Genomic DNA, 24,483 nt, shown 5'->3' on the forward strand with positions numbered 1-24,483 from the left:
AAATATTGATGTCTATGCCCTATCTCCATGATCCCTTGAGAACCAGGTCAAAGCAGCTGGAATCACAAAGGAGCCAGAGGAACAAAAAAAAAGCTATATTTAAAGCAAGTGCCTTATAGGGGGAGCAGCAACAAAACTGTGACCTGCCTTCATCCTACAGTAGACAGACGAGACGAGATAAGGCAAGATAGATGGGACTGCCTTAAGGGCATTGAGCTACTTCAGCCAACTGTTTAGGTAGTGGTATTGATGAAGATGACTGACTTGTTAACAAAAGCCACATAAAGGTCACTTCCGAAACTGACCTGGCTCCCATTATTTTTTTTTAAAAAGTGCTTCAACTTGGAATTCAAAGGAAGATAAAGAAAAACAGGAATTTATGGTCACTGTTCTGTAGTGAAAAACAGCAGAAAGGGGGTTGAGTGTGTAAATAATACAGTGCCTGTTAGAACATACCTGGTGCAGCAGCTTGAAGTAAAGCCTCGTGGAGGTTGGGAGGGGCCTCATGCAGTGCCAGTGCATATGATGCAATAGCCACTGTGTAAGGTCTTCTCCCTTTCGTCAGCAGAGCTTTTTTCAGGTACCGTGTTGTCCATTCATTTGCCGTCTGTGACAGATGCACAAATGACATTACTATTAATCAAAGCACACTCAAAGCAAAACGGTGTTTGTGAGAAATAGCATCACAAAAACAATCAAGGTATTTTGGGAATAGATCATTACCTCCACACTCACACCTGAACTGGTACATAGGATCCCTGCCCGCTTTGCTTCAGAAAGAGCAATGTGCACAAAGGCTGTGAGTGTTATTTCTGGGTCACCCCCACGCAGGCCACCCTGGAGGAGGCGACAGACGGAAACCAAAAAGAATCAATAGTTATAGGTTTAAAAATTTTATGTATTTCTTTTTGCTAACATGCTTTAAAGCTTAAAAGTGTCCAAAGGGTTTTGTATATACTATAAAACCAAAAGTATTTGCTCACCTGCCTTGACTCACATATAAACTGAAGTGCCATCCCATTCCTACCCATAGAATTCAGTTTGATCTTGGTTCACCTTTTGCAGCTATTACAGCTTCAACTCTTCTGGGAAGGTTGTCCACAAGGTTGAGGGGTGTGTTTATAGGAATTTCTCACCATTTTTCCAAAACTGCATTGGTGAGGTCACACACTGATATTGGTCAAGAAGGTCTGGCTCTCAGTCTTTGCTCTAATTTCTCCTAAAGGTGTTCTATCAGGCTCAGGTCAGGACTCTGTGCAGGCCTGTCAAGTTCATCCACACCAGATTCTGTCATCCATGTCTGAATGGATCATGCTTTGTTTACTAGCGCACAATCATGTTGGAAGAGGAAGGGGCCTGCTCCAAACTGTTCCCACAAGGTTGGGAGCATGGAATTGTCCAAAAGGTATTGGTATCCTGAAGCATTCAGAGTTCCTTTCACTGGAAGTAAGGGGTCAAGCCCAAGTCCTGAATACCAACCCTACACCTCCTCCACCAAATTTCAAAACACATTTTTCACCTGTGAACCTCCAAATCCACATTCGCCCATCAGATTGCCAGATGTAAAAGCATTTTTCATCACTCCAGAGAACGCGTCTCAACTGCTCTAGAGTCCAGTGCTTCACACCACTGCATCCTACGCTTTGCATTGCACTTGGTGATGTGTGGCTTAGATGCAGCTGCTCTAACATGGAAACCCATTCCATGAAGATCTCTGCATACTGTATTTGGGCTAATATGAAGGTCACATGAAGTTTGGAGCTCTGTAGCAATATACTGTGCAGAAAGTTGGCAATCTATTTGCCCTTTGCTGACCCCTCTCTATTCGTTTATGTGGTCTACCATTTTGTGGCTGAGTTGGTGTTGTTCCCAAACTCTTCCATTTTGCTATGATAGAGCTGACAACTGACTGTGGAATATTTAGGATCGAGAAAATTTCACCACAGGTGGCATCCTATGACAGTTCCAAGTTGGAATATTTGTGAAAAGAGTCTGCATGCCTGAGTGCTTGATTCTATACAACTGTGGCCAGACTAAGTGATTAGGACACCTGATTCTGATCATTTGGATAGGTGAGCAAATACTTTTGGTAATATAGTGTTTCAGGTTTTCCAACAATCGATCATCAAATGCCAGCTCAATAGGTGACTATTACCATTATTTTAAAGAGCTAATGAGGAAACAGTCTAAGTAATGGAATTTAAAAATGATAACAACTGAGAACAAAGAAAATAGCTAACAAAACATATTTTCCATGGTTGTGTGGGTGTGTGTTCCCTACAGTCATGGTGGTGGAGTAAACTGGGTTGTCTTCTTTGTACATTCCAACTCGTTGTCGGAGTTTGTTGTTCACCAGGTAGATGAGCGGGTCGCAGATCTGGTTCTTATTGATGCTGACTACAGAGTAAGCCATGGAGAACACTTTCACCACGTATGCAGTGATCCTGCCAGGAAATCAGAGTCAGGTTAGACTGCAGACACCCATTCTGCCCATTTAAAGAACTAAAAGGAAAAAAAAAAGTTAAAATATGTTACCAAGATCTGAATTGAGTATTTAATGCACCTCATTAGGAAATGAGAGGGTAAAACAACATGTCTGTGTGATTGTATGTAAAATAAACCATTTCAGGCGTTAGTGACATGCACCTGTAAGGGTGCCGCAGGTTTTTGGGTTGTCCAGGCCTGTAAAGACTCTTACACAGGAAGAGACGCATCTTAAGGTGAGCGTCTCTAATGCCTCGTATTACATGGTGAAAATGGAATGTACAATTGTCATGCGTGTGGTAGGTATGTTGGGAAGTATTTGTAAGGATAATGAAGGTTACATGCACTTATGACATACCCTGATCCTCAAGAGCCTAAACTATGTTTTTAAGCTCTCCCTGCATTGCTTGATGTTGACAACCTAAATCAGGCGCGTTCAGTCAATCAGGGTGTGGAATCACTTGAGTCAGCTAATCAGCAGCAAGCTGGCCAGTCCTGCTCTAGTTTTTACTAAGCTGGGGATAGTGGCTCCTTACTAAGCACGTGTGTAATGCGTTTTGGGAAAAGTTAGGCGATCTGGCTGCTAAAGGGCTGCTTCTAGAAGACTAGAGTGTGTGAATGAAAACACAGATGAGAGGAAATTGGAAAAAACAAACAAACAATTGATTGTATTAACATAACTGCAGACAGGGAATAAAGAAGAAATATAAACAACAGGTCTGTTCTGTGTAAAGGAACGGGATGTAGGGCCCATTGTTAAAGATCTTGTCCACAGAGTTCATTGATTGGTCAACTTGGAGCGGTTGACAGCAGAGCGGTCAGTTGCAGAGACAAGCCCCGGAAGTTTTGTAGGGTTTTGTTCCCGTCAAAATAAGAGCTTGGGCCGGACCTTTCAATTAACATGAAGGATTTCACTAGCAATTGCTCCACGCATGGAGTGTGCATGCAGTACGTAAGTACCGGTACCTGTTAGATACCCCACACAAACTATACTCTGATTGTCTTAATTTCCTAATTTCTAACAATCAGGATGCGTGCAAAGAGTACACTTTCACATAAAGAATACTAACAGGCAGTGTGTAGAGTTTGGGGGATTGAAAAAATAAAAAATCTGAATGACATGCCTCACTTACTTTACCCTTACTTAGCATTGTGTTGTTTAAGTGTTCGTTACTAGCTGTCGCCTGCAGCATATCCGTAGAAATAATCTGCCTGAACATTTTCACTCTACCGGCTTCAAAGATTCCATGCGAGCCATCTGTGTGCTCCGTACAGGTTTGCCCATTTTTTGCCAGCAGAATCCACCCATAAGGGAGGTAGTGACTAAGGCATTATCCATCAACAATCAGCCTAAAGCAACAGGAAGTAAATTAAGCTGCACATCTGCAACTAAAACAAATCCTGTTTAGGGGCAAGATAACAAAACACAAGAATAAGAAAGCACCATGTACTGGCTTCCTGGCGGCTATACGGTGGATAAGAACCATCAGTCTTTCTGTATTCCAGCTGGTTCTCATAACCTGAAGACACAAAAGATGAGTTAAATATAAAACACATCCATCATCCATTAATAACTATCCATAGCATCTGTCCATTCATGTTTACTAATTAAAATCACATGTTGTTATTCTTATTGCTTTACTTTTGGATTCACCTGGGATTTGATTCACTTGAAGTCCTGATTTATCAAGTTCTTTTTTCATCAAAAACATTCTGTTTTCCTCCAATATCTTGTTAGCCCCTTCCCACCGTCTAACCTCTCTTGATGTAGCCTAGGGCCTCAGCTTTGCGTTGCACCCCCACGCTCTCCCAGCTCCCAGTCCGGTCCAAGTATAGTGTTGCAATTAGCGGCAGTGTGATGGTAGCCAAGTTCTGCTCCACGCAGCCACCAGGCATCTGGATTAAAGCACCAAGAGAGTCCTCGCTGATGGAGTTATCAATGCTGTCTGCCAGCACATTCCCTAAAGACAGAAAGAGAGGAGGAATTAGGGGGAGAAAAAAAATATATATATATATATATATATATATATATATTTATTTATTTATTTTTTTGCAACGCTTTGCTAATGTCGGATCACATGCTTACCTCTTACATTGATGAAAGTCTCTGGCACAGAATTCGGCACAACTGCATCCATTTCAATTTTGCCAACGTGAACCGTCTGGCTTCCTGCAGCAAACAGGGATGCGGTCATCAATCAACCAATATCTTTTATATGGCACACAATATAGAACCAAAATGTTGTCCTAAAGCAGACTAACAGAGCGTGGGGATCTGGCAAATAATGCATTGACTGTACTGGACTAAGTGATCCCTCCTCCCTGGCGTTCCAGACAGGAAGTACTGGTTCCAATAAGCCAAGATCCCATTGACTTTTACTGAGAAATAAACAGCTATTACTCAGTCATTATTTTCAGAATAACCATTATTGTTCTGCCATCTTTTTTAATATGCTTCTGGATAATCCTAATTTTTTAATGTTTTTTTTAAATGCAGTTCATGTTATTCAGCATATAAACTGGCCAATAACATGCCTCAATAAATGTATGTGATCTCATGTCGAACGTTCACAGTATTTGATTGACAGATTCTCCCAAGTCCACTTTCAAGTGATAGGGGTGTGGATCTCCAACAAGCTCTCTCCTGATTGATGAGAGTGGTGACCATAGAAATGTTCACTAAGGCCAATTCTGATCAATCACTGCTCACTTACTTAGACTGTTTCCTTAGCTCTGGCTACAACACGGCCTTATGGAAACTGGCTTGTCTTCTTTGTAAACTTGTGAGAAAAATGCCAACTAAATTTGCTGTGGAACTGGAAGTAAATTGTTTTCTATGGGTGATGTCACACTCACGCCGTCCAGTTCTTTTGTGCAGTCAATAAATGGAAGTAAATTGCAAAACTTTAGTTTGGGAGGAAAGCTAAGAAAAGTGCAAAGACATCCACAAAAAATCCTGTAAATGTAAAATATTGCATAATTCCCAGCGTACCCCCATGAGCTGAAGGATTCAACACCACAGTCTGAACCTTTGTCTTCTCCACTCCTTCCAGCTGGTCATGTCATGAAAGACAAAGTAAAAACACAAAAACATGACGCTGCCATCTTGTTTATTTTTACTTTTTTTAAAACTATATTTGTTTAATGAAACAAATTTTTGACCATGAGAGACTCACCACCACCCGTAGAGATTTCTGGGTGCGATCACTTCCCACCATGCCTTTGGCAAAAGCTGTTACCTCCAGAGGAAGATTCCCAACCTCCAGTGGCACAATGGTGTAATGCACTGCCACAGAGGAGCTGGCAGGGACCGTCACCTCCTGTGTGTGCTTGTCCTTGAAAGCAACGCTGCATATCTTCTCTGTCTTCATCAGCACCACCCTGGCCTGAGCATAGAGCACCAAAAAAAGCGGTGACACTAACGTATTCCAAAACAAAACCATTAAAACAGTAAAAAACAAACTGACTACTTTACCTGAAGTGCATCATAGCCGTAGTTGTGCACCACAGCTTTGATCTCAAGCTGTTCAAACCTCGCCACAGAGTACGGCAACCTCAAGTCAACAAAGAAGTGTTTCCAGGATTGGATATTGTAGGGCTGAGCGACGCAGAAACCTGAAGTCAGAAAGATTAACTTTCAGATTTCCTAGCTAATGCCAAGAAAAAAGGTATGGAATGTTTGAGGAGCCGTACAAGATGTATTTCATTCTGAACCACTCACAGACCTATATTCTCACTCACACAAACTTCTTACTTACATTCCCATACATTCACTCGCTCATGCATACGTTCTCATTCACACATACTGTACATACATACTCACTCACACATAAACACATTCTCACGCTCGCATACATACATTCTAATAACATGTGTCTAACAATGAACTTCAACATCAATTTCAGTTCAACATTCGAAGATCAGATTGACATTTTTTTTAGACGTCATGCGGACATGAAGATCCAGCAGTTATGTGTCTGTCCGTCGAAAACCAGTTCTGGATGTCTATAGGTCTACAATGTGCATCTTTTGTCAACTATTTTATGTCCAATAATAACCTCATTCGATGTCCATTTTAGTTTAACATAAAACATCAGATAGACATTTTAATTAGACACCATAGGAACGTGACAAGTGCAGGATTTGAATTTTTTTAACACAATTTTTTGTGTTAATTTTACTATTTAATGTCTTGTTCATTTTGTGTTCTTATAATGTACCGATGTACTGATTTGTGAAAATGTGCTTAAAATAAAATGATTTTATTTTTATTTAATGATTTAGGCTCAGAATCTTTTTCCATTTTTACGTCAGGTGAAATATGCGTCAGTCATTTCTGCTTCACTAGTCAACTCCACTCTCACTAAAACAGCACGTCTGAACCGACTGTGGAGTTTATGGTCTAAATCTAAGCCATAGACATAGACATTCCTGAACAGAGCATCTCTGACGTCACCCATTGACTTCTACAGACCCCTACTCGAAGCCTAAATTGTCAGCTCACTGGCGCAGCTCTATTGGCTGGAGTTAACTCCGCCTAACTTGGACATTCTAAATTAGGTCAAAATAGGGAGGATCCTTTTGGGTTTTTTCCACGACCTCAGTTTATGCTGATCTGTGGTCCTCCTTTCAAATCTGCCTAAACATCTTTAGCTAAAGTCTCGGGCTCGGCAATGCAGCAGTGGACTAATATTTACATCATGAATCTTTATCAGAAAGAACTTGGTATTTTACACAGAATATGTGAAGCTTTCAAAGTGCAGCGGTGCAAGTGACATTTAGACAACAATAAAAACATATTTTCCTGCATTTTAGTTCAAACAGCCTCTTCTAACACAGTTCAAAATTGTTATTTCTGTGGTCCTAGTATGTAATTTCAAATTATAATATGTTATTATTATAGCCTTTATATACGCATTTTTTAAACCAATACATCATGAGAGTAATAGATAACCTTGTAAAATGTCATTTTGTCCCACTTATGTTGAACTGTTGGCAGATGAGCACATATAATGTTGGGAACAAAGTAAGGAGTTTTTCTTTTTTTTCTTCTTTTAATGAGTTGAACATATTTTCATTAAACTCTTTAGACCTGAATGAATATTTGAGCTAACTCTCTACACACAGTCACAGTAAAGCAGAATGCTGCTCCCCTGCCCACAATCCAAAGAAAAGTTAATACTGTCATGTTCTTTCCAAGACAAACTAATTTTCTTCAAAGATTACTGATATTTACGTATGTATTTTGAGCATAAATAAGATTAAATATTTTCTATTGTGTGTTTAACACATTTTTGCTAAAACCGCACTTGTAAAAATATTGAGTGAAATCTATTTTTTCCCCCTTACAATTACGAGTTATCTGTGATGGTCAAGTCTGTCGGGCTTTAGAAAGTGAAGCTCAAAAAAACCATCACAGCCACTTGGGTTAAGCAGGAATTCACATCTCCTGGTTCAACTGGACGGACCGTGGTGGAATGCCTTTGACCTTTTTATTTTCAAGCATACAAGGAAGAGCAGCTTCTGATTAATGTAAGGACTCTGGAACTGGTCACTAGGACAAAAGAGGATGTCCAGTGGCTGCACGGTGCTCACACTGGCACAGAATTTCTTTTTTGTTTTGTTTTTGACATCACAGCAGGGGGCGCTAATCGAATAATGCAAGATTATTATAGCAGAACAATCTGTAAACAGCCCCCATGCCTACCCCCCGTCCCCTCCTTATCTACCTACCTTTAAAAGAGGTGAAATTATTTTAATGCATGGGCAAGAAAGAAGTGTTGGGGTCATTTCTATCAGAAAAGGGACTGGTGATGAGTCAGCATGCAGATTTTCAAGAGAGTACACCTCTGGTGCCAATCAAACAAAAAACGTTTAAAAAAATGTAAACGTTCGAAGTGAGGGTAGTGGGGGGCTGCAACTACAGCTCGGTGTTCTAGCAGAGTTGGCTAGAATACTGAATCAGTGTAGCACAAATACATGCTGACACCTCTGGCAAGAATCAATTCAGAGACAAAGCTAATGAAACTTTTATTTTGATAGTCCACATCCTTTTATCGGTAAGTTCATTTGCATGTTAGCTAAATATTTAGTTTGCAGTTAAATATGTAGCTTCAAACTTAATATTTAGTTAAAAAGCTAAATATTTAATTTGGACTTAAATAATTAATTAACAAAAATGTATTTAGTTATAAAGCTTAAATGTTTAGTTTGGGAAACACAGATCAGATGTAATCTATTTAATAAAAACCAAATGTTTAATTTTATAAAATTAAACTTTTATTTTACAAACTATACATTTAGTTTGTAAACCAAACTTGTGTTTTTAAAAATAACATTTAACTGTAAATTAAATATTTAGCTTGCTAACTCAGAATGTAGTTACTAATTTATAAAAAACGTAAAAAAATTAATTAAAAGGTGAAAACATGCATTTGAAAAATGCAACCTGTTTATTTTTTTCCTAAAACAGACCAAATAATATAAAAATATTACTGTATATTAAATATTTGACTATAGTTTTTTAGAATGGCACCTCTACAGGCAGTAGAAGGGCTTTTCTTGCGCATTTAAAAAATCATGTCAAAAACATTTTTGGCGGGAAAGGTTTGCTGATTTTACGAAATGAATAACTCATCTAGTGCTACTCGTTTTTATATGACAACTTGCAGTATTGAGAGAATGCAAAATTTTGTTGATAATTAATTCTTTATAAAACAGTTACATAACGTTAAAAATCAAAGTTTAGACATTGGTTAAGGTGTTTTTTTCCGAAATTTCCCGTCAATATTTGTGCATCTTAAACTACCATTGTTGTGAGCAAAGATTGATCAAAATCACTCAACGTATCATAACTTATACTATCTATATTACATAAAAAAGAAGAATTTTGCAATTGTTTTGTTGATTTCACCAAAGGATTTAAAAAACATCTTAATTCCAAAAATGTCCTCACAGCATTACAGCAGTATAAATATTGCTAGCACAGAGATGCTAATGCATGATTTTATTCCCAGCAGAGTAGATTATTGTAATGCCCTCCTCTCTGCCTTTAACTGCTGCAGAATTCAGCTGCATGCGTGCTGACGAGGACCAGAGGGAGGGAACACATTATGCCAATTTTAAAATCACTGCTGTGGCTCCCTGTGCAATTCAGAATTGATGTTAAAGTTCTTTTATTGGTTTTTCTAAATGTTTTTAATGGTTTTGGGCATTCATATTTATCTGATATGATTTTAAGGTATGGGCCCTTGTGGACCCTGAGGTCCGCTGAAACAGGCCTTTTATTTATCCCAAAAGTTAGAACTAAAACATACGGCGAGGCCTCATTTAGTTATTATGGACCTTGCCTGTGGAACAGCCTCCCTTAAACTGAGATCTGGGGGGTCCTGTGAGTGTATTCTGTGGACTTGAGTGGGGGGGGTCACTGATGTGGACATGTCCCCAAACATTGTTTCCCCACTTGATTCCTGCATTGCATCATTTTCCCATTCTTCTTACCATGATGTGTGTGGTAATGTGAGTGTGTAAGTGTATGTGTGTGTGTGTGGGGGGGGTGTCATTGTGTGGGTTTTAGACAAAATATTTGTTCAATGTCTTGTCCTTTTCTTTTTAAAATCTGATTACATTTTTATGTAAAGCACATTGGGTAGCATGAGTTGTAAAAGTGCTATAGAAGTAAAGTTTGATTTGATTTGACTCAAAAGCTTTGGAGTTTCTTTAAAAGCTTATAACAGAACATAAAAGCTTTGTGCCAAAGCCTAACCTGTATGAGGAGAAGCACTGATTGCAAGAACGCCCCACTCTGTGATGCTGTCAGGCAACGCACTGTCCAGATTCAAGGACGCCAATCTGTGGACAAAATACAGATTTTCTGGTCACCATGAAATCAATCAGAAGCAAAACAAGTTAGTCTAAAACCAAATTAATACATCTAGCTCTCAACTGTGCCTCTTCAACATTTTTATTTCATTTAAAAATGGTCATGAAATAAGGAAAATACAGCAGCAAAGCAGTATTCACACATTAAGAAACATGTTGGCCTTTGGTTTTAAGGTAGTCACTGAACCCCACAATACCAAATACGGTATATAATAGAGAACAATTCAGATATAGCTTTCAAATAAAAGGCCAAAATGTACATATTTACAAAGACACTAGAAAGTTTAACATTTCTAACTGCTCTTGGTCCAATCCAATTAAAATCTGTGAAGTTGTGGATTTCTGCAAACAGCTTGAAGAATCCAACAATAACACATTTGCTAAACTATTCCTGAGCCTCGAGCTTCTTTAAAGTTTGGTTTTAGAAAACGTTCACATACATCGCAACATGTTTGTTGAGACAAAATTGCGCTTTTGATGTTTTTAGCATGTTCTTGTGGCATAATACAGAATAATTTAGCAGTTATGAGGACCGGTATTTCTTTTTTTAAAGCCTTGTGGCTTGTAAACACAGAGCTCTAAACAACAAGAAAGACAAGGGAGGGTACCATTGCTCCATGCCAACTGCCCTGGCTACAACTCAGAGGTTAATTTTAAGTTAACTCCTGCCACTCTGCAGAAACTATGTACCAGGAAACAGCACAATAGGAGTGGAATTTTAACTCCAACACCACAAAAGAGTTGCGCAACATTTGAGAACCTTTCACCTGGCATGTAAAAGTCAGAAGCGGCTAACAAAGGTGCACTGCACAAGTGAGTTTTTACGGTGTCAAATGCATGTTGACACCCGTTTGACCACATAAATGGAACCGTTGGGCTACACAAAGATGTAAGAGAGGAAACAAGGAAAGTTGCAACAGAAACATCCGTAGTAACCGGCCATCTCAAGGAAGCGCCGTAGATCATGTCTTGTAGTGGTGACAGGGTAGTCCAGGATCGCAGAAACCTTGGGATCGAGTGGACGAACTTGGTCTTGTCTCACTTGTTTTCCAAAATAGGTCACTGTAGCCCTCCCAAACTCACATTTAGCCAAATTTAGGGTAACCGCTGAAAACCTGTCCTTATGGTAACTAGGTGGTCAATTCAGCTGTCAGAGTAAATAACAACATCGTCAAGATAAACCTTCCATTGTGGAACATTCCCAAGCACAAGCTTCATCAGGAAGCAGGAGCATTCCTCATCCCGAAAGCCATGACAGTATATTGCAGAAAGTGGTCAGGTGATACAAAGGGGGATATGTTCAAAGCTTTAGCTGTTAACGGGACCTGCCAGTAACACTTTAGAAGGTCAAGCTTGGTTATGAAAGTTGCTGACCGGATACTGTCAAAGCAAACTTCCAAACGAGGCAGAGGAACTTAATCAGCCACCGTAACTATATTGACCTTACGATAGCCTCTACAAAAACAGGTCTACCATCAGAATTGACCACTACCCGACAGGGAGAGTGCCAAGCACTGCAACTTGGTATTTGCCATACCGCATTCAAGAAGGTACTCAACCAACAATATGCATGTTGTTTGACAAACAGAAAGAAACAGGAACAACTGGAAAGCCGTAACATACAACAAAATAGTAAGTGCTTTCTGCCTCAGTAGTCAGATGTTTGCTCATGTCTCACTCACCCATCCCTCTCTGCCTTGCTGGGCAGGTCAATGTCCATCCAAAGCCATGACTCAAAGAACTTGTGACGCAGATATATTTGGCTCTCATCCACTTCCTCCCACTCTTCATCCTCCTCTTCTTCCGCTGCCTCCAACATTGGCATTACTACTGCTTCTTCTGGCCTTCTGTCCATGGCTGAAAAGCTCATGTGCAGTTTGGGCATTGTTCTTTGTGAAACTTTTAAAGGCAGTTCTGATGCTTTTTCCTTTGTCCAGTCTTTTGGAAAAGAAACAAAAATTCAGAAAAAGAAAAACAACACATTTACACGTTTTAATTGACACTGAGAAAACGATGTCCTGTAGCACATCTGCACAAAAATGAGAGGAATACGCAAAACATTAGAATAAGGATTTCTTCCTGCATGTGCTGTATTTCTGTGAAATTTAATCAAAGTTTTTTTTTTTTCTGAACAGTATTACCAACAATTGGCTTAAAATTGGTACAAAGATCCAAAGTTGTCTTTAAAGCCCTAAGGAAGGGGTCAGACTGAACTCATCTTCACCACTCCGAAGCAGAACAGTGGATAGTGTGATTCTCTTTTTTCTCACAGTCATCTCCAAATGTTTCTTTCTTTCCTCTGTTTTTGATGTTTTCTTACAAATAAGTTTAATATAGCATAACCTGTTAGTACTGATCACATTAAAGACTGATCTTGACATGAAAGAGAAATGATACTAACCAAAAGTTTCCCGTGACAGAGGGATTTTTCGATGTGGGATCATGGCGTAGAAAATTAAAGGGCTGGTCGTGGGTGGGCGTGTGGTGGTGGGGGGAGCAGTGGTCATCGGCGGAGGGGTGGTGGGAATTTCTGTGTTAAACTCCTGGCCCCTGTAGGTGGAGCAGCAGTAGCGGAATGCTCGCATGCACTCCCAGCCTTCAGTGATGTAGAGGGAACGTCGGGTGCAGGAATACGGCATGGGAATCTCCCGCAGGCCGTCTTTGCAGCAGCGCCGCTCAAGCTTCTCTTTGTAGTGATTCTCTGTGGTCGGAGGAAAGGCAAGGCAAATTTATTTATGCACAGAAGATTATGTGCGCACAGGCAGTTTAAAGGACTTTACAGAAATTAAGAGTATTGTCAAGAAATAGGAAGATTTTAGGACAAGAAAATAATAAAAAGATAAATAACATAAAACCTCATTCATAAAATTATTGCACTTAGAGTAAATGAAACTTAAAGGAAGAGCTGGAAGTCTGGGATAGAATAAATCCGTTAAAGGAACAGCTCATGTTAAACTATGTTCACACCTCTGTCAGCAATGCATCACTTTTAATAAAAATTCTACACTGACCAAAAATATAAACGCAACACTTTTGTTATTGCTCCCATTTTTTATGGTATGAACTCAAAGATGTGAAACATTTTCCACATACACAAAATAACACGTTCTCTGAAATTTTTTTCACAAATCTGTTTAAATCTGTGATAGTGAGCACTTTTCCTTTGCCAAGACAATCCATCCCACCTCACAGGTGTGCCATATCAAGATGCTGATTAGACAGCATGATTATTGCACAGGTGTGCCTTAGACTGGCCACAAGAAAAGGCCACTCTGAAATCTTCAGTTTTGTTTTATTGAGGGGGTCAGGGGACTCAGACAACCAGTCAGTATCTGGTGTGACCACCATTTGCCTCATGAAGTGCGACACATCTCCTTCACATAGAGTTGATCAGGTTGTCTATTGTGGCCTGTGGAATGTTGGTCCACTCTTCTTCAATGGCTGTGCGAAGTTGGTGGATATTGGCAAGAACTGGAACACGCTGTCGTATACGCCGATCCAGAGCATCCCAAACATGCTCAATGGGTGACATGTCTGGTGAGTATGCTGGCCATGCAAGAACTGGGATGTTTCCAACTTCCAAGAATTGTGTACAGATCCTTGCAACATGGGGCCGTGCATTATCATGCTGCAACATGAGGTGATGTTGTTGGAAGTACAGCACAACAATGGGCAACAGGATCTCGTCACGGTATCTCTGTGCATTCAAAATGCCGTGCTGGAAACTGAAAAGGGGAAACGAACCAACCTAATAATAATATTTTTATTTAATACAGTCCTTTCTAGAAAATCCAGTTTCCTCACAGCCATCAATGAAATGCACCTGTGTTCGTCGCCCATAACATATGCCTGCCCATACCATAACCCCACCACCACCATGGGCTACTCGATCCACAACATTGACATCAGAAAACCGCTCACCCACACAACGCCACACACACCGTTTGCCATATGCCCTGAACAGTGTAGACCGGGATTCATCCGTGAAGAGAACACCTCTCCAACGTGCCAGACGCCATCGCATGTGAGCAGTTGCCCACTCAAGTCAGTTACGACGACAAACTGGAGTGAGGTCGAGACCTCGATGAGGACAACGAGCATGCAGATGAGCTTCCCTGAGACGGTTTCTGACAGTTTGTGCAGAAATTCTGTGGTTATGCAAACTGATTGTTTCAGCAGCTGTCCGAGTGGCTGGTCTCAGACGATCTTGGAGCTGGACATGCTGGATGTGGAGGTCTTGGGCTGGTGTGGTTACACGTGGTCTGCGGTTGTGAGGCCGGTTGGTGGGCTGCCAAATTCTCGGAAACGCCTTTGGAGAAGGCTTATGGTGGAGAAATGGACATTCAATTCCCTATCAACAACTCTGGTGGACATTCCTGCTATCAGCATGCCAATTGCATGCTCCCTCAAAACTTGCGACATCTGTGGCATTGTGCTGTGTGATACAACTGAAGATTTCAGAGTGGCCTTTTCTTGTGGCCAGTCTAAGGCACACCTGTGCAATAATCATGCTGTCTAATCAGCATCTTGATATGGCACACCTGTGAGACGGGATGGATTGTCTTGGCAAAGGAGAAGTGCTCACTATCACAGATGTAGATATATTTGTGAACAATATTTCAGAGAACTGGTTATTTTGTGTATGTGGAAAATGTTTTACATCTTTGAGTTCATACCATAAGAAATGGGAGCAAAAAGTGTTGTGTTTATATTTTTGGTCAGTGTATGTAAATGTGCATGAATGCGTGTTTTGAGCTTCTGCATTCAAAACTCAGGTGTTCATGTGTAGCTACCCAAGTTTTTACAACAGTTTTCGGGTTCAACATACAACAGTGTGTCCATTGAACACGCGTTAAAAGTTAAACCAGGTTGAACTAGATCAGTTAGGGACTTGCATTTGGTGGTGATTTATGGGTGGCTTTCCTTTTCATTTATGGAAGTGCCAACAGTTTAAACATTGATTGTGGAGAAGAATTATATGACATCAAGTATTTTATACATCAGAATAGAGCTGTGACAGGAAAATCCTGGAAATTTCCACCGCTTCGACATTTCTCACCAAGTCTCTTCAGACGGTAGGTGGCGGACATGTGCAAGTAAACAGTAGAAAAAGAAGAAGAAGAAGCTCCTCCCTGCTTGTTCAGAGTGAACACCATGGGCTAAATGCATGATCATGAATGTGCATTTATCACATGCCCAGTGAGAACGTTGCATCAGATGGCGCTACAAGGGAAGTGGAAGTTTTTGGATGTGGCAAAGGAGGACATGAGGATTGTTGGTGTGAGCGAGGAAGATGATTTGCTGTAACAATTTCTAAAGAGATAGGTCCAAATGCTTTAGAAATCAGCTCTTCAGTTATGTTTCCTCTTTCCCCTCATGTTTCAAAAGACTATGACTTCTATTTTGCCACTATTTATCTGAAGGAAATTTGACTGCACTCAACACTTGGTGGAAGATAAGAAGTCACTAAACTCCTTTAAAATCAGGCTTTTTGGTCCAGGTAGACAACAACACAAAATTTCATAAAATATGATTTTATATTTTCTTTAGTGTGCCAATGGTAATATATTATCATACATGTGGATGTAGTTTACTCTAAAAGGCTTAAGAATAGCATAATATAGGCCCTTTAAGGCATGTGCTTCAGGGACATAGGTTCAAAGGTGGACTAAAGAAATTGAGTTAAATGAGGGAAAAAAACTCTTATTACCAACTTCAACTAAGTAATGCCCGTTAGATGTGAAAGTGTTCATTCTTGTACAGAGGAAAGCCTCACCCAGCCGTTGTTTCCGTTTTAACTGTTCAGCAGAGCGCCTCCTTCGAGCCCTGCCTGGACAGTGGAGTACTGAGGAGAGGAAAGTGTGTGGGGGGTTGAGGGGCAGACTTAAAGATGATGTTGATCATTCTAAACATGATCTGTAATTAGAATACCTTGTCTGGTTTGTGTTTTGAACCCTGCACTGGAGGAAAAGAGAAGTCCTGCATCAACAAACACTCCAGAGGCGTCTCGTCCTCCTCCCCTTGTGCAGCCCATGTCTCCATGCTCCACCACGTCCCAAATCTGCATGAAATGTTAAGTTGAGAAAGGCTGGTCAGTGTTACAAAATCGTACAATAACGTATCTGCGATCATTTATGTTATCTTGATGTTTATTTAGCGAGAATTGGACATGTGTTATGTTAAAACACAAGTATTGGCTTTTTTTCCATTCTGAAGGAATTTAGTCATTTTTTAAATTATGTTTGTAGTTTACACTGTAAATTACCCAAAGAATGGCATCACACTCTTGTGAGAACAAAGCATGGTTCTGCTGCGTAGCAGAACACACACGCAAGTTTATCAGCGTGTTTGGACCCTTTTGAGAATTTCTCCACTCCTGGAGTAACATCTCTCACATGTTGATGATGGATAACAGGAAAGGAAAATTCAGACGGAATCAGCATAACTATATTTATTGAACTTACATTTATTTTGGCTTGTCGGGGAAAAACTAGAGACATGTATAGTATGGAATGAACATTTATGGTGTAACCCACAAGATTCGGAAGTGTGAAAATCAAGCAGCCATGTTTGCATGGTGAAAACTCAACAAAATAGAGATGGTGTTGGTGATCTGCCCTTCATCCTTAGACTCACAAATGTTGTTGAGACAGAATGAATTTCACAGATTGAGTAGAATACATCAGAATAGCAGAATGTGCTTTAGTAAAGTAGTAAGAAAACACAGCTGATTATCTTCCAGTCCACAAATCAATACACATAATCTTAGCCCTGAAATTGAGGGATTGTTCGTTTAAATCGTCTTTGAAGTTGTACCAAGGAGACCGAATACTTTCCTTAACACTCATAATCAAAATTGAATTTTAGTTTGACTGCAGCTTAGAATACTTATTTGCAGAGAACAAGACATTATCAGCCCTGTGAATGTCTGGCGATCTGTCCAGAATGTGTCAGAATACAGCTGGTTGAGAAGATGGATGGATGGATGGATGGATGGATGGATGGATGGATGGATGGATGGATGGATGGATGGATGGATGGATGGATGGATGGATGGATGGATGGATGGATGGATGGATGGATGGACGGACGGACGGACGGACGGACGGACGGATGGATGGATGGATGGATGGATTTATGGATGGATGGATGGATGGATGGATGGATGGATGGATGGATGGATGGATGGATGGATGGATGACCTGATCATTCAATGTGACTGCAGAGATTAAAAATTAGTCCTTTAGCACTCGGTATATAAATATGAAGGCATGTGGGGAGGTAAATGCTTAACTTAAATTAAAGCTCAAAGATAAAAAAAATTATATGAAAAATAGTCACAAAAAAACAAAGTATTTTTTAAAAAGCAACAGAGTCTGTGCTTGACAAGAACTGCTCTGCTGTCTGAAAGGTGAATGGACAGGATGACTGTTGCTGTCTGTAACTGCATTTCTATTAACAACAAAATTGCGTAAATTTGATTTGTGGTGGTAAATTTACTTAATGTAGACACAACAATGTATAAAAGAATTTACATTTATCAAATAATAGTTTTTGCACTTGGAGGAGGTGTTTTATGGGGCATATCGAAATTAACAAAAGTTTCTCGAAGTTAATTTATTTTACTTTACTGCACAGTTCTTTTAAACATGTTTGTGGCATCGTGACTGCTGACATTTATGAAGGTATAAATTCACTTTGTTGAATAATAATCAAGCAAGGTCAGAATATACCAAGACCTTTTTTCTGTTCTGCCAAATGTCAATATTAAATGTGAACACGTTTTAAAATGAAAACTACAGCTGATCACCACTCCATTTACGGGAGCAGAAAAAACGGAATAATGACACTGTTTAAAATTTAGTTTTACTATAATTAGCATCATAACGAAAAAGTAAAAACCTTGAATTTACATGCAGTAAAAGCACCATCACAGATGCCTGTTTTTTTATTCCATGTTCATGCTTGTGAAGTTCTCAGAAATATTTATGGTATTTTGTTCTGACGCGTCCAATCCTATTACATGTACGACAAACAACAAATGCAGTACTTTTTGTTTCAAACACACATAGTCACAATACTTTGGCAATACAACTTTGGCCTATTTTCCTTGTGCAATATTGTTATAAAAACACTGAGTTCATGACGAAATATGTTTAAAAAAGCTTTTTTACCTGCTGTTTGTGAATTAAATAAGTTTTTGGAAAGGCTTTTGTATTTCTTTGTATTGGAGTTGGAGTTATAGTTTGTGATAACACAATATTTAGGAGAAAATTTCAAATTGGCACTTCATGTCATAAACATTGCTGACCCCTTTTTAGAGTCTTGGAGTTGAAAAAGAATGAGGCTGAATTTTATGTTATTTAGGCCTCAGTAACAACATATGGAAATGGACCTCTGTGGGTAAAAAATGGGTAAACCCGTATGGGGCACGCAAGTGGCCTGCAGGGATTATCAAAGTTGTAGACTGCTTGATGAGCCCGTGGAGCAAAATTGATCAAAATTTCTACGGGCATGCTGCAGGTGACAGGTTGTAGGGAACACGGATGACACAACAATACGCAAGGGTAAATAAGGGTGACGTAGATCACACAAAGGCATGTCGTTTGGATTTTGTATTTTTTTAACACCCCCCAAACCCAGGCACTGAATAAGGGCCTGTTAGGACTGTTCAACTGTACGCCCCTTTCGTGCTACCTGATTTAAATAATTTGACAATTTGAACATAGTTTTTGTGGGCATCCTACAGGCATCCCCATGCATGCAGCATTTGTGCACAGTCAGTAAGGAGCCAGTACTCGCACCTTAATGACTAGTGGGACGTAAGGTCACCATATCACAGCATCACCCATACACAAGCATGCATGTATGGAGGTGTCTAATGAAAGACCCATCTGCACTCCTGTCCCTGATCCTCCACGGGCCCGGATAATCCAAAAACCCGCAGCATCCTTTCGAGTCAACCCCCACAGGTGCATGTGACTAAGGCTTAAATCTAGTTTATGTTCAAATGTTTGAAAAGATTGGAGAAGAAAACATCTATCTGGTTAAAATTACATGCTGAGAATTGCTAAATTGCTTTATGATCTTCTTCGATGACAGTGTAATTAGAGTGAAAATCAAAATAGTGTGTGCAAAGGACAACAGATCTGCTATTAGAACATTCCCTTCCCCCACTGAAGACATGTACCTTCTTCTGAGTGAGTCGGTCCTTGTTGAGGAGATACACGGAATTATCCACAGCCACCAGGTTGACCTTTGACCCCGGATCACCTCTGATCTTAAAACGCACACTCTGCCCTGGGGCCAAAGTTCTGGGTGTGCTGTCCCCTGAGCCCACTGTGAGCTGCAAAAAAGATTAATTAGAAACATCTCGGGTATAGAACCCTTTAGGTCCTACTGAGCACTCACCCCCCCGATGCAGGCATCTACCACGTCTATCCAAACAGAATCTGACACCACCTCCTCCCTCCCCACCCAGGGGAGGCTGAAGAACGCCACCACACGAAACGAGGGCATCATCTCCGACGTTACCACCAACCCCACATTGGTGACAGATCGGTCAGTCACATCCGCACGTTCGGCTTTTAGGATTTTACCATTGCTGAGGACCTGCAGAGTGGAGTCCAATCTTAGTGCATTAATATTAATACATTTCTATTCAAGGTGCAATGGAACATGAAGTGAAAAAGTCTTACCAGGTAGGTGATGTGTTTGACCAATTTTCTGTTCTCCTGTATTGACATCTTGACAGAGATGTCAAGGGACACCCGGTCTCCTACAGACACAGATTTGGATCCTGTGGAGATGTACAGGTAATTTTGCTGGTGCTGGTTAAAAGCCACGTAGGGCTGAAGGGTGATCTGAGTTCTGGCCTGCTGGTCTGGCCTCAGGTCTGCCTGGATAGTCTCAACCTATAAAATTAATGAGATATAGAAATATTTAGAGGGGGCAAATGAGAATGCCTATCTGATATTTTGCACAGATCGTAGAATAGGAACAATTCTGGCATAGTTAGATGGTCTTAGAATTACTTTGGACGTAAAAGGCTGTCAGTATTGCTAGATGTTTTAGAGAGACGATCCTCAAAATTATTTTTTGACAAACCACATAACATAAATGGCATTTTGGGTGGTAGTGAATTACATTTCTGAATTGTATTAATCTCTTTACGTGCTGCAGCCTCTGTACCTATGCTGATGATGTCCATCTGCACGTGGCTGTTCTGAAGGCTTAGTGTTGTGTTTTGAATTGCATTTAAACTGAAGTTCTAATTTTAACTCTGAAGACACAGAAATAAACACTATTTTAAAACTTCAACAGACATGTGAAAACAATTGACTTTATAAGAGAACTGGACTGGATCCAAATCATAAAAAAATATGACTGAATTGACTTTATTTCATAGGACACTGAAGGAATCCATTACTCACTCGGTCCAGTTCTCATATACAGTCAGTGGTTAAAACCTAAGAAAATCCCCAACAACAACAACCTCAAAAGGGTTTTAATTTAAAAATATTTTATAATTATCTTGGTGTTAATCCTGACTTTTATTCCAAACACACATTTGAAAAATCTATTTTTTAACCTGAATGTTTTTTTCTTTTGAGCCTAGTCGGAGATTCTTCTGTGCTGGTTTATCAGGAGCAGAACTGACTCCTGCTGTGTGTTTCTTCCTGGTCTGAACAGAACTGCTAAATTGACTGAGAATAGAATGATCCAGATTTAAGGATCCTGAAAAATGCATGTAACTGATATAGCTAAAATAGCCATCAAAAAATGAAAGACTAACCCAAAATTCACAAGAATTACCAAGGAAATATTAAAACTAGGATCACAGAGCTCATGAATATGAATGTTTTCTCACAGTAATGGTTTGTGGCTGCTGATCATCGGGCATGTTGATGCTGGCCCTGGCTGTTCCAGCGGAGGCTATCACAGGAACATCCAACTGACTGATTTTAACCTGGACATTGCGGGCCGGGGAGCCGTCATGGTTGCTCACCTCAATCTAGGCAGCAGGCAGAGAGTTTTTTTCAATCATTTTCAATAAAAAAATAAAACAACTTTTCCAAGAAAACTGCAAAACATAAATAAATTTACTGTGAGGTCTAAAGGCAGGCCAGGCTTAAAGTACTTTGGAGAATCAGTGAAAGATATGACATAAGGGGACTTGACAATTTTGACCCCTGTCTTTTCAGCTTCAACCAGATCGCTTCCTGGGGAGGAGAAGAGACACAGATTTCAAGTTATTGAAAAGACATTAAGAAAAGGACATAAACATTTTTATATGAATTATTATTGAAGGATTAATTATGTTATTATTAATCCACTTTTCTAAAGCCCATTTTAGGGCTTACTGCCTGAATGACAGTTATTAAACAACACTTGAATCCCATTTTTGTCTTTTCCAGTGGTTGACACCACAGTGAGTCAAAGGTTTGGTTTGCTTACAGGTCTAAAGGACATGTTTATACATGTCGACACTGCGGAGTTGCAGAGATGTCACAATAAGTCCTAATAAACTGATCAGCAAACCAAAAACCTGGGAATTTCTAAGTTGTGAGTAAAAGGCGGTACACGAAATTCTCATGACAACACAAGTAAAACTTTCTTTTTTAAAGAGGTTCTCAAAATCTGAACAGTGAAGGCTTCTTTACCGGTTTTAGTGAGCACAGAGGCTTTGACATACACAGAGTGTCCCACCAATGTTTCTGGGTCGGGGTATGCTGCTTTGAGCTCCTCAATGCTTAGGCTGACTCTTCCGCCATCCAGCTGCACGCATTCCAAGAAGAAAGCAAGATTACCTTTTTGTTCGATTTCATTTAACTTTTTTTTAATTGTCTTTAAATAAACCCTTTTTTATGAAGAATAAAAAGATTAAAAGCAAAACAAAGAACCAAGATGTAGACAAGGGACAGAGACTCACATCTGACAGCTGTTTCACTGAAGGCAACCTTTTCATCTCCTGATTCATCTTCACTCCGAACACTACGTAGGCCGTCCCCTCCACAGGCTCCCCAAAGAGATACCTGTAAAACAATCATAGCAACACACTATCAAAAAAATGTTCCTTCAATTTTCATAAGTAGTTATTTTAAATCTCTTTCTTTATATTATAAATCCATGAGTTCACACACTTGTGCATTGAGGATTAATGCTGAGATTAGCAGGAAAATCAACATATTTCATCACCAGTGGAGGAAATGCGCATGAAAAAGTTTGCAGCAGCACAGCTGCATGTGAATGTGTTGGAATTGTTTAAGCTGGTCTGACCTTGCAGTGATTTCCACAACAAGCTCACTGTCATCCAAGCTGATGAAGGACTTGGTGGGTGTCAGGGTGACATTGAAAGCAGGAAGAACTAAAAGAAAAATATATTTCAAAAATGAAGAATTGCTATATTTCTTTTTTAAATAAAAAAAAATATACTTCAGATCAAAATGTAACCTACCGTATTTCTTCACCTGAAACGGGGAGGTGAAAGTGTTCTGCTGCCAGTGATCGAACTTTGCAGTCACCTGCCATGTTCCTTCACTAAGACACATTCAGTCACATCGTTGGAAGCCCAGACAATCGTCCAACCAGACAATGTTCAGAAGTTTAATCCCATTGTCTGGTTGGATTTGGTTTATGTCAATCACAAGATTTATACACATACAACTAACAATGGACGCAAGAAAAGAAATTGACTAAAAAGATGAAGGATCAAGCAAAATGTATTTCACCAACTCTTGGAATCCAACTCGATGGTAAATCTTTTTAGATTATACAAGAGCCAAATGTAGAAAGAACCAATACAAGTTTAACTCTATGTTATATTATATGTTATATTATTGTGTATTACTCCATATTCAGATTTCACATGTAGGTTTTACTTGTCTTGATTTCTGAACTCTGATCATCTCTAAATCAAACAGCTTCTAAAAATAACAGAGAAGCACATAGTTATGAACTGTGTTGATCATAAAACTCCAAACCGTAAAAAAGAACAATAATGTGATGGATGGATGGATGGATGGATGGATGGATGGATGGATGGATGGATGGATGGATGGATGGATGGATGGATGGATGGATGGATGGATGGATGGATTTATGAGTGGATGGATGGATAGATCTTTGTGATTATAGATGCTGTTATCCTTAAATTAGATGATTATTTACAAATGTGGTAATCCCCTTTTTTTAATTGTTTTGAAGCTTGTAAAAACATTTTGGTGAAGAGTTCCTTGTAATCATCTGAAAATTAAAGAAATGCAAAATTGTAAGTATTTCTTTTCTGTCTAGACTCTATAAGCCTGTAAACCTTGTCTGCAGACAAACATTGCCAAATTCAAACTAGGTCAGTTGGTGGCCCAAAGCAAACATGTTTGCCTGCTGTGAGCGCTATCGCACTGAAAGAAATAGTTCAAGCTTAATTCAAGGGTTATAGGAGCCACAAAATATTGCTAGTTAAGGTCTTACTTGGCAATTTCAGAGAGTGGGAAAGTGTCTGCAATGACCCCTTTCACGGCTCTGGTCCTAGTGATCTGTTTGACCACCACTCCATCTGAATTCTAAGCAGAAAACAAGTTTTCATAGGTTACTAAGATGTATCCATCAACAATCAAAAAACTTCAAATCATTTGTGTTCCTTGTCTGGAGTGATTTTAAAACTTTACTGTAATGTCTATGGTGATGGAACTGTCAAAGGCCTTGAAGAACGGTGAGGACATAAAGGTTCTGAACCGAACTGTGAAAGATAGAAACAGAAGCTGGAAAAAAAACTCCAATAAAACATATTAGCTGTTCGTTCCAAAGAAAATGTCGTGTCTGTTATCAGAAACTTTTTTCCATCATTACCGTTGTCTCCAGGTTTGTAGATGGGCTTGTCAGTCTGGATGAAGATGTAACCAGAGTGAAAGGACACCATCAAAACTCTCTCCTCTGTGTGATAACCCTGAAAGCTCACTGTCAGATACACAAACTTGTTCTTCTTCTCTTCACGATTCAAGAAATTTGAGGAAAGCTGTAATAAGAAAAAAAATATAATAAATGATATGAATTCACTTGTTCTGATGCCGTAAATGCTGCTGCTGTTCTAAAGTACGACTGATTCAAGAGACTCTCTCC

The 24,483-nt window shown here is 39.7% G+C and overlaps 1 protein-coding gene across 1 annotated transcript in view; it reads right to left on the bottom strand.

Moving 5' to 3' along the window:
* The window catches only part of c3b.1 (complement component c3b, tandem duplicate 1), a 42,587-nt gene that overhangs the window by 13,890 nt on the left and 4,214 nt on the right, over positions 1-24,483 (bottom strand). The window contains exons 6-31 of the mRNA XM_023959331.2: positions 24,214-24,379; positions 24,033-24,103; positions 23,836-23,927; positions 22,823-22,905; positions 22,645-22,732; positions 22,298-22,400; positions 22,029-22,143; positions 21,472-21,587; positions 21,236-21,379; positions 20,064-20,279; positions 19,777-19,977; positions 19,556-19,711; positions 16,297-16,426; positions 16,142-16,210; positions 12,767-13,066; positions 12,048-12,303; positions 10,250-10,335; positions 5,960-6,099; positions 5,661-5,870; positions 5,477-5,537; positions 4,571-4,654; positions 4,242-4,445; positions 3,929-4,004; positions 2,282-2,444; positions 724-837; positions 457-607 (exon numbers count right to left, since the gene is read on the bottom strand). Of these exons, the coding sequence (XP_023815099.1) occupies positions 457-607; positions 724-837; positions 2,282-2,444; positions 3,929-4,004; positions 4,242-4,445; positions 4,571-4,654; positions 5,477-5,537; positions 5,661-5,870; positions 5,960-6,099; positions 10,250-10,335; positions 12,048-12,303; positions 12,767-13,066; positions 16,142-16,210; positions 16,297-16,426; positions 19,556-19,711; positions 19,777-19,977; positions 20,064-20,279; positions 21,236-21,379; positions 21,472-21,587; positions 22,029-22,143; positions 22,298-22,400; positions 22,645-22,732; positions 22,823-22,905; positions 23,836-23,927; positions 24,033-24,103; positions 24,214-24,379 (3,595 nt within the window). The remainder of the gene's footprint in view (positions 1-456; positions 608-723; positions 838-2,281; positions 2,445-3,928; positions 4,005-4,241; positions 4,446-4,570; positions 4,655-5,476; positions 5,538-5,660; positions 5,871-5,959; positions 6,100-10,249; positions 10,336-12,047; positions 12,304-12,766; positions 13,067-16,141; positions 16,211-16,296; positions 16,427-19,555; positions 19,712-19,776; positions 19,978-20,063; positions 20,280-21,235; positions 21,380-21,471; positions 21,588-22,028; positions 22,144-22,297; positions 22,401-22,644; positions 22,733-22,822; positions 22,906-23,835; positions 23,928-24,032; positions 24,104-24,213; positions 24,380-24,483) is intronic.

The sequence above is a fragment of the Oryzias latipes genome, chromosome 1 (assembly GCF_053564925.1).
Source record: "Oryzias latipes strain Hd-rR chromosome 1, Olatipes_Hd-rR_3.1".
Taxonomy (NCBI): domain Eukaryota; kingdom Metazoa; phylum Chordata; class Actinopteri; order Beloniformes; family Adrianichthyidae; genus Oryzias; species Oryzias latipes.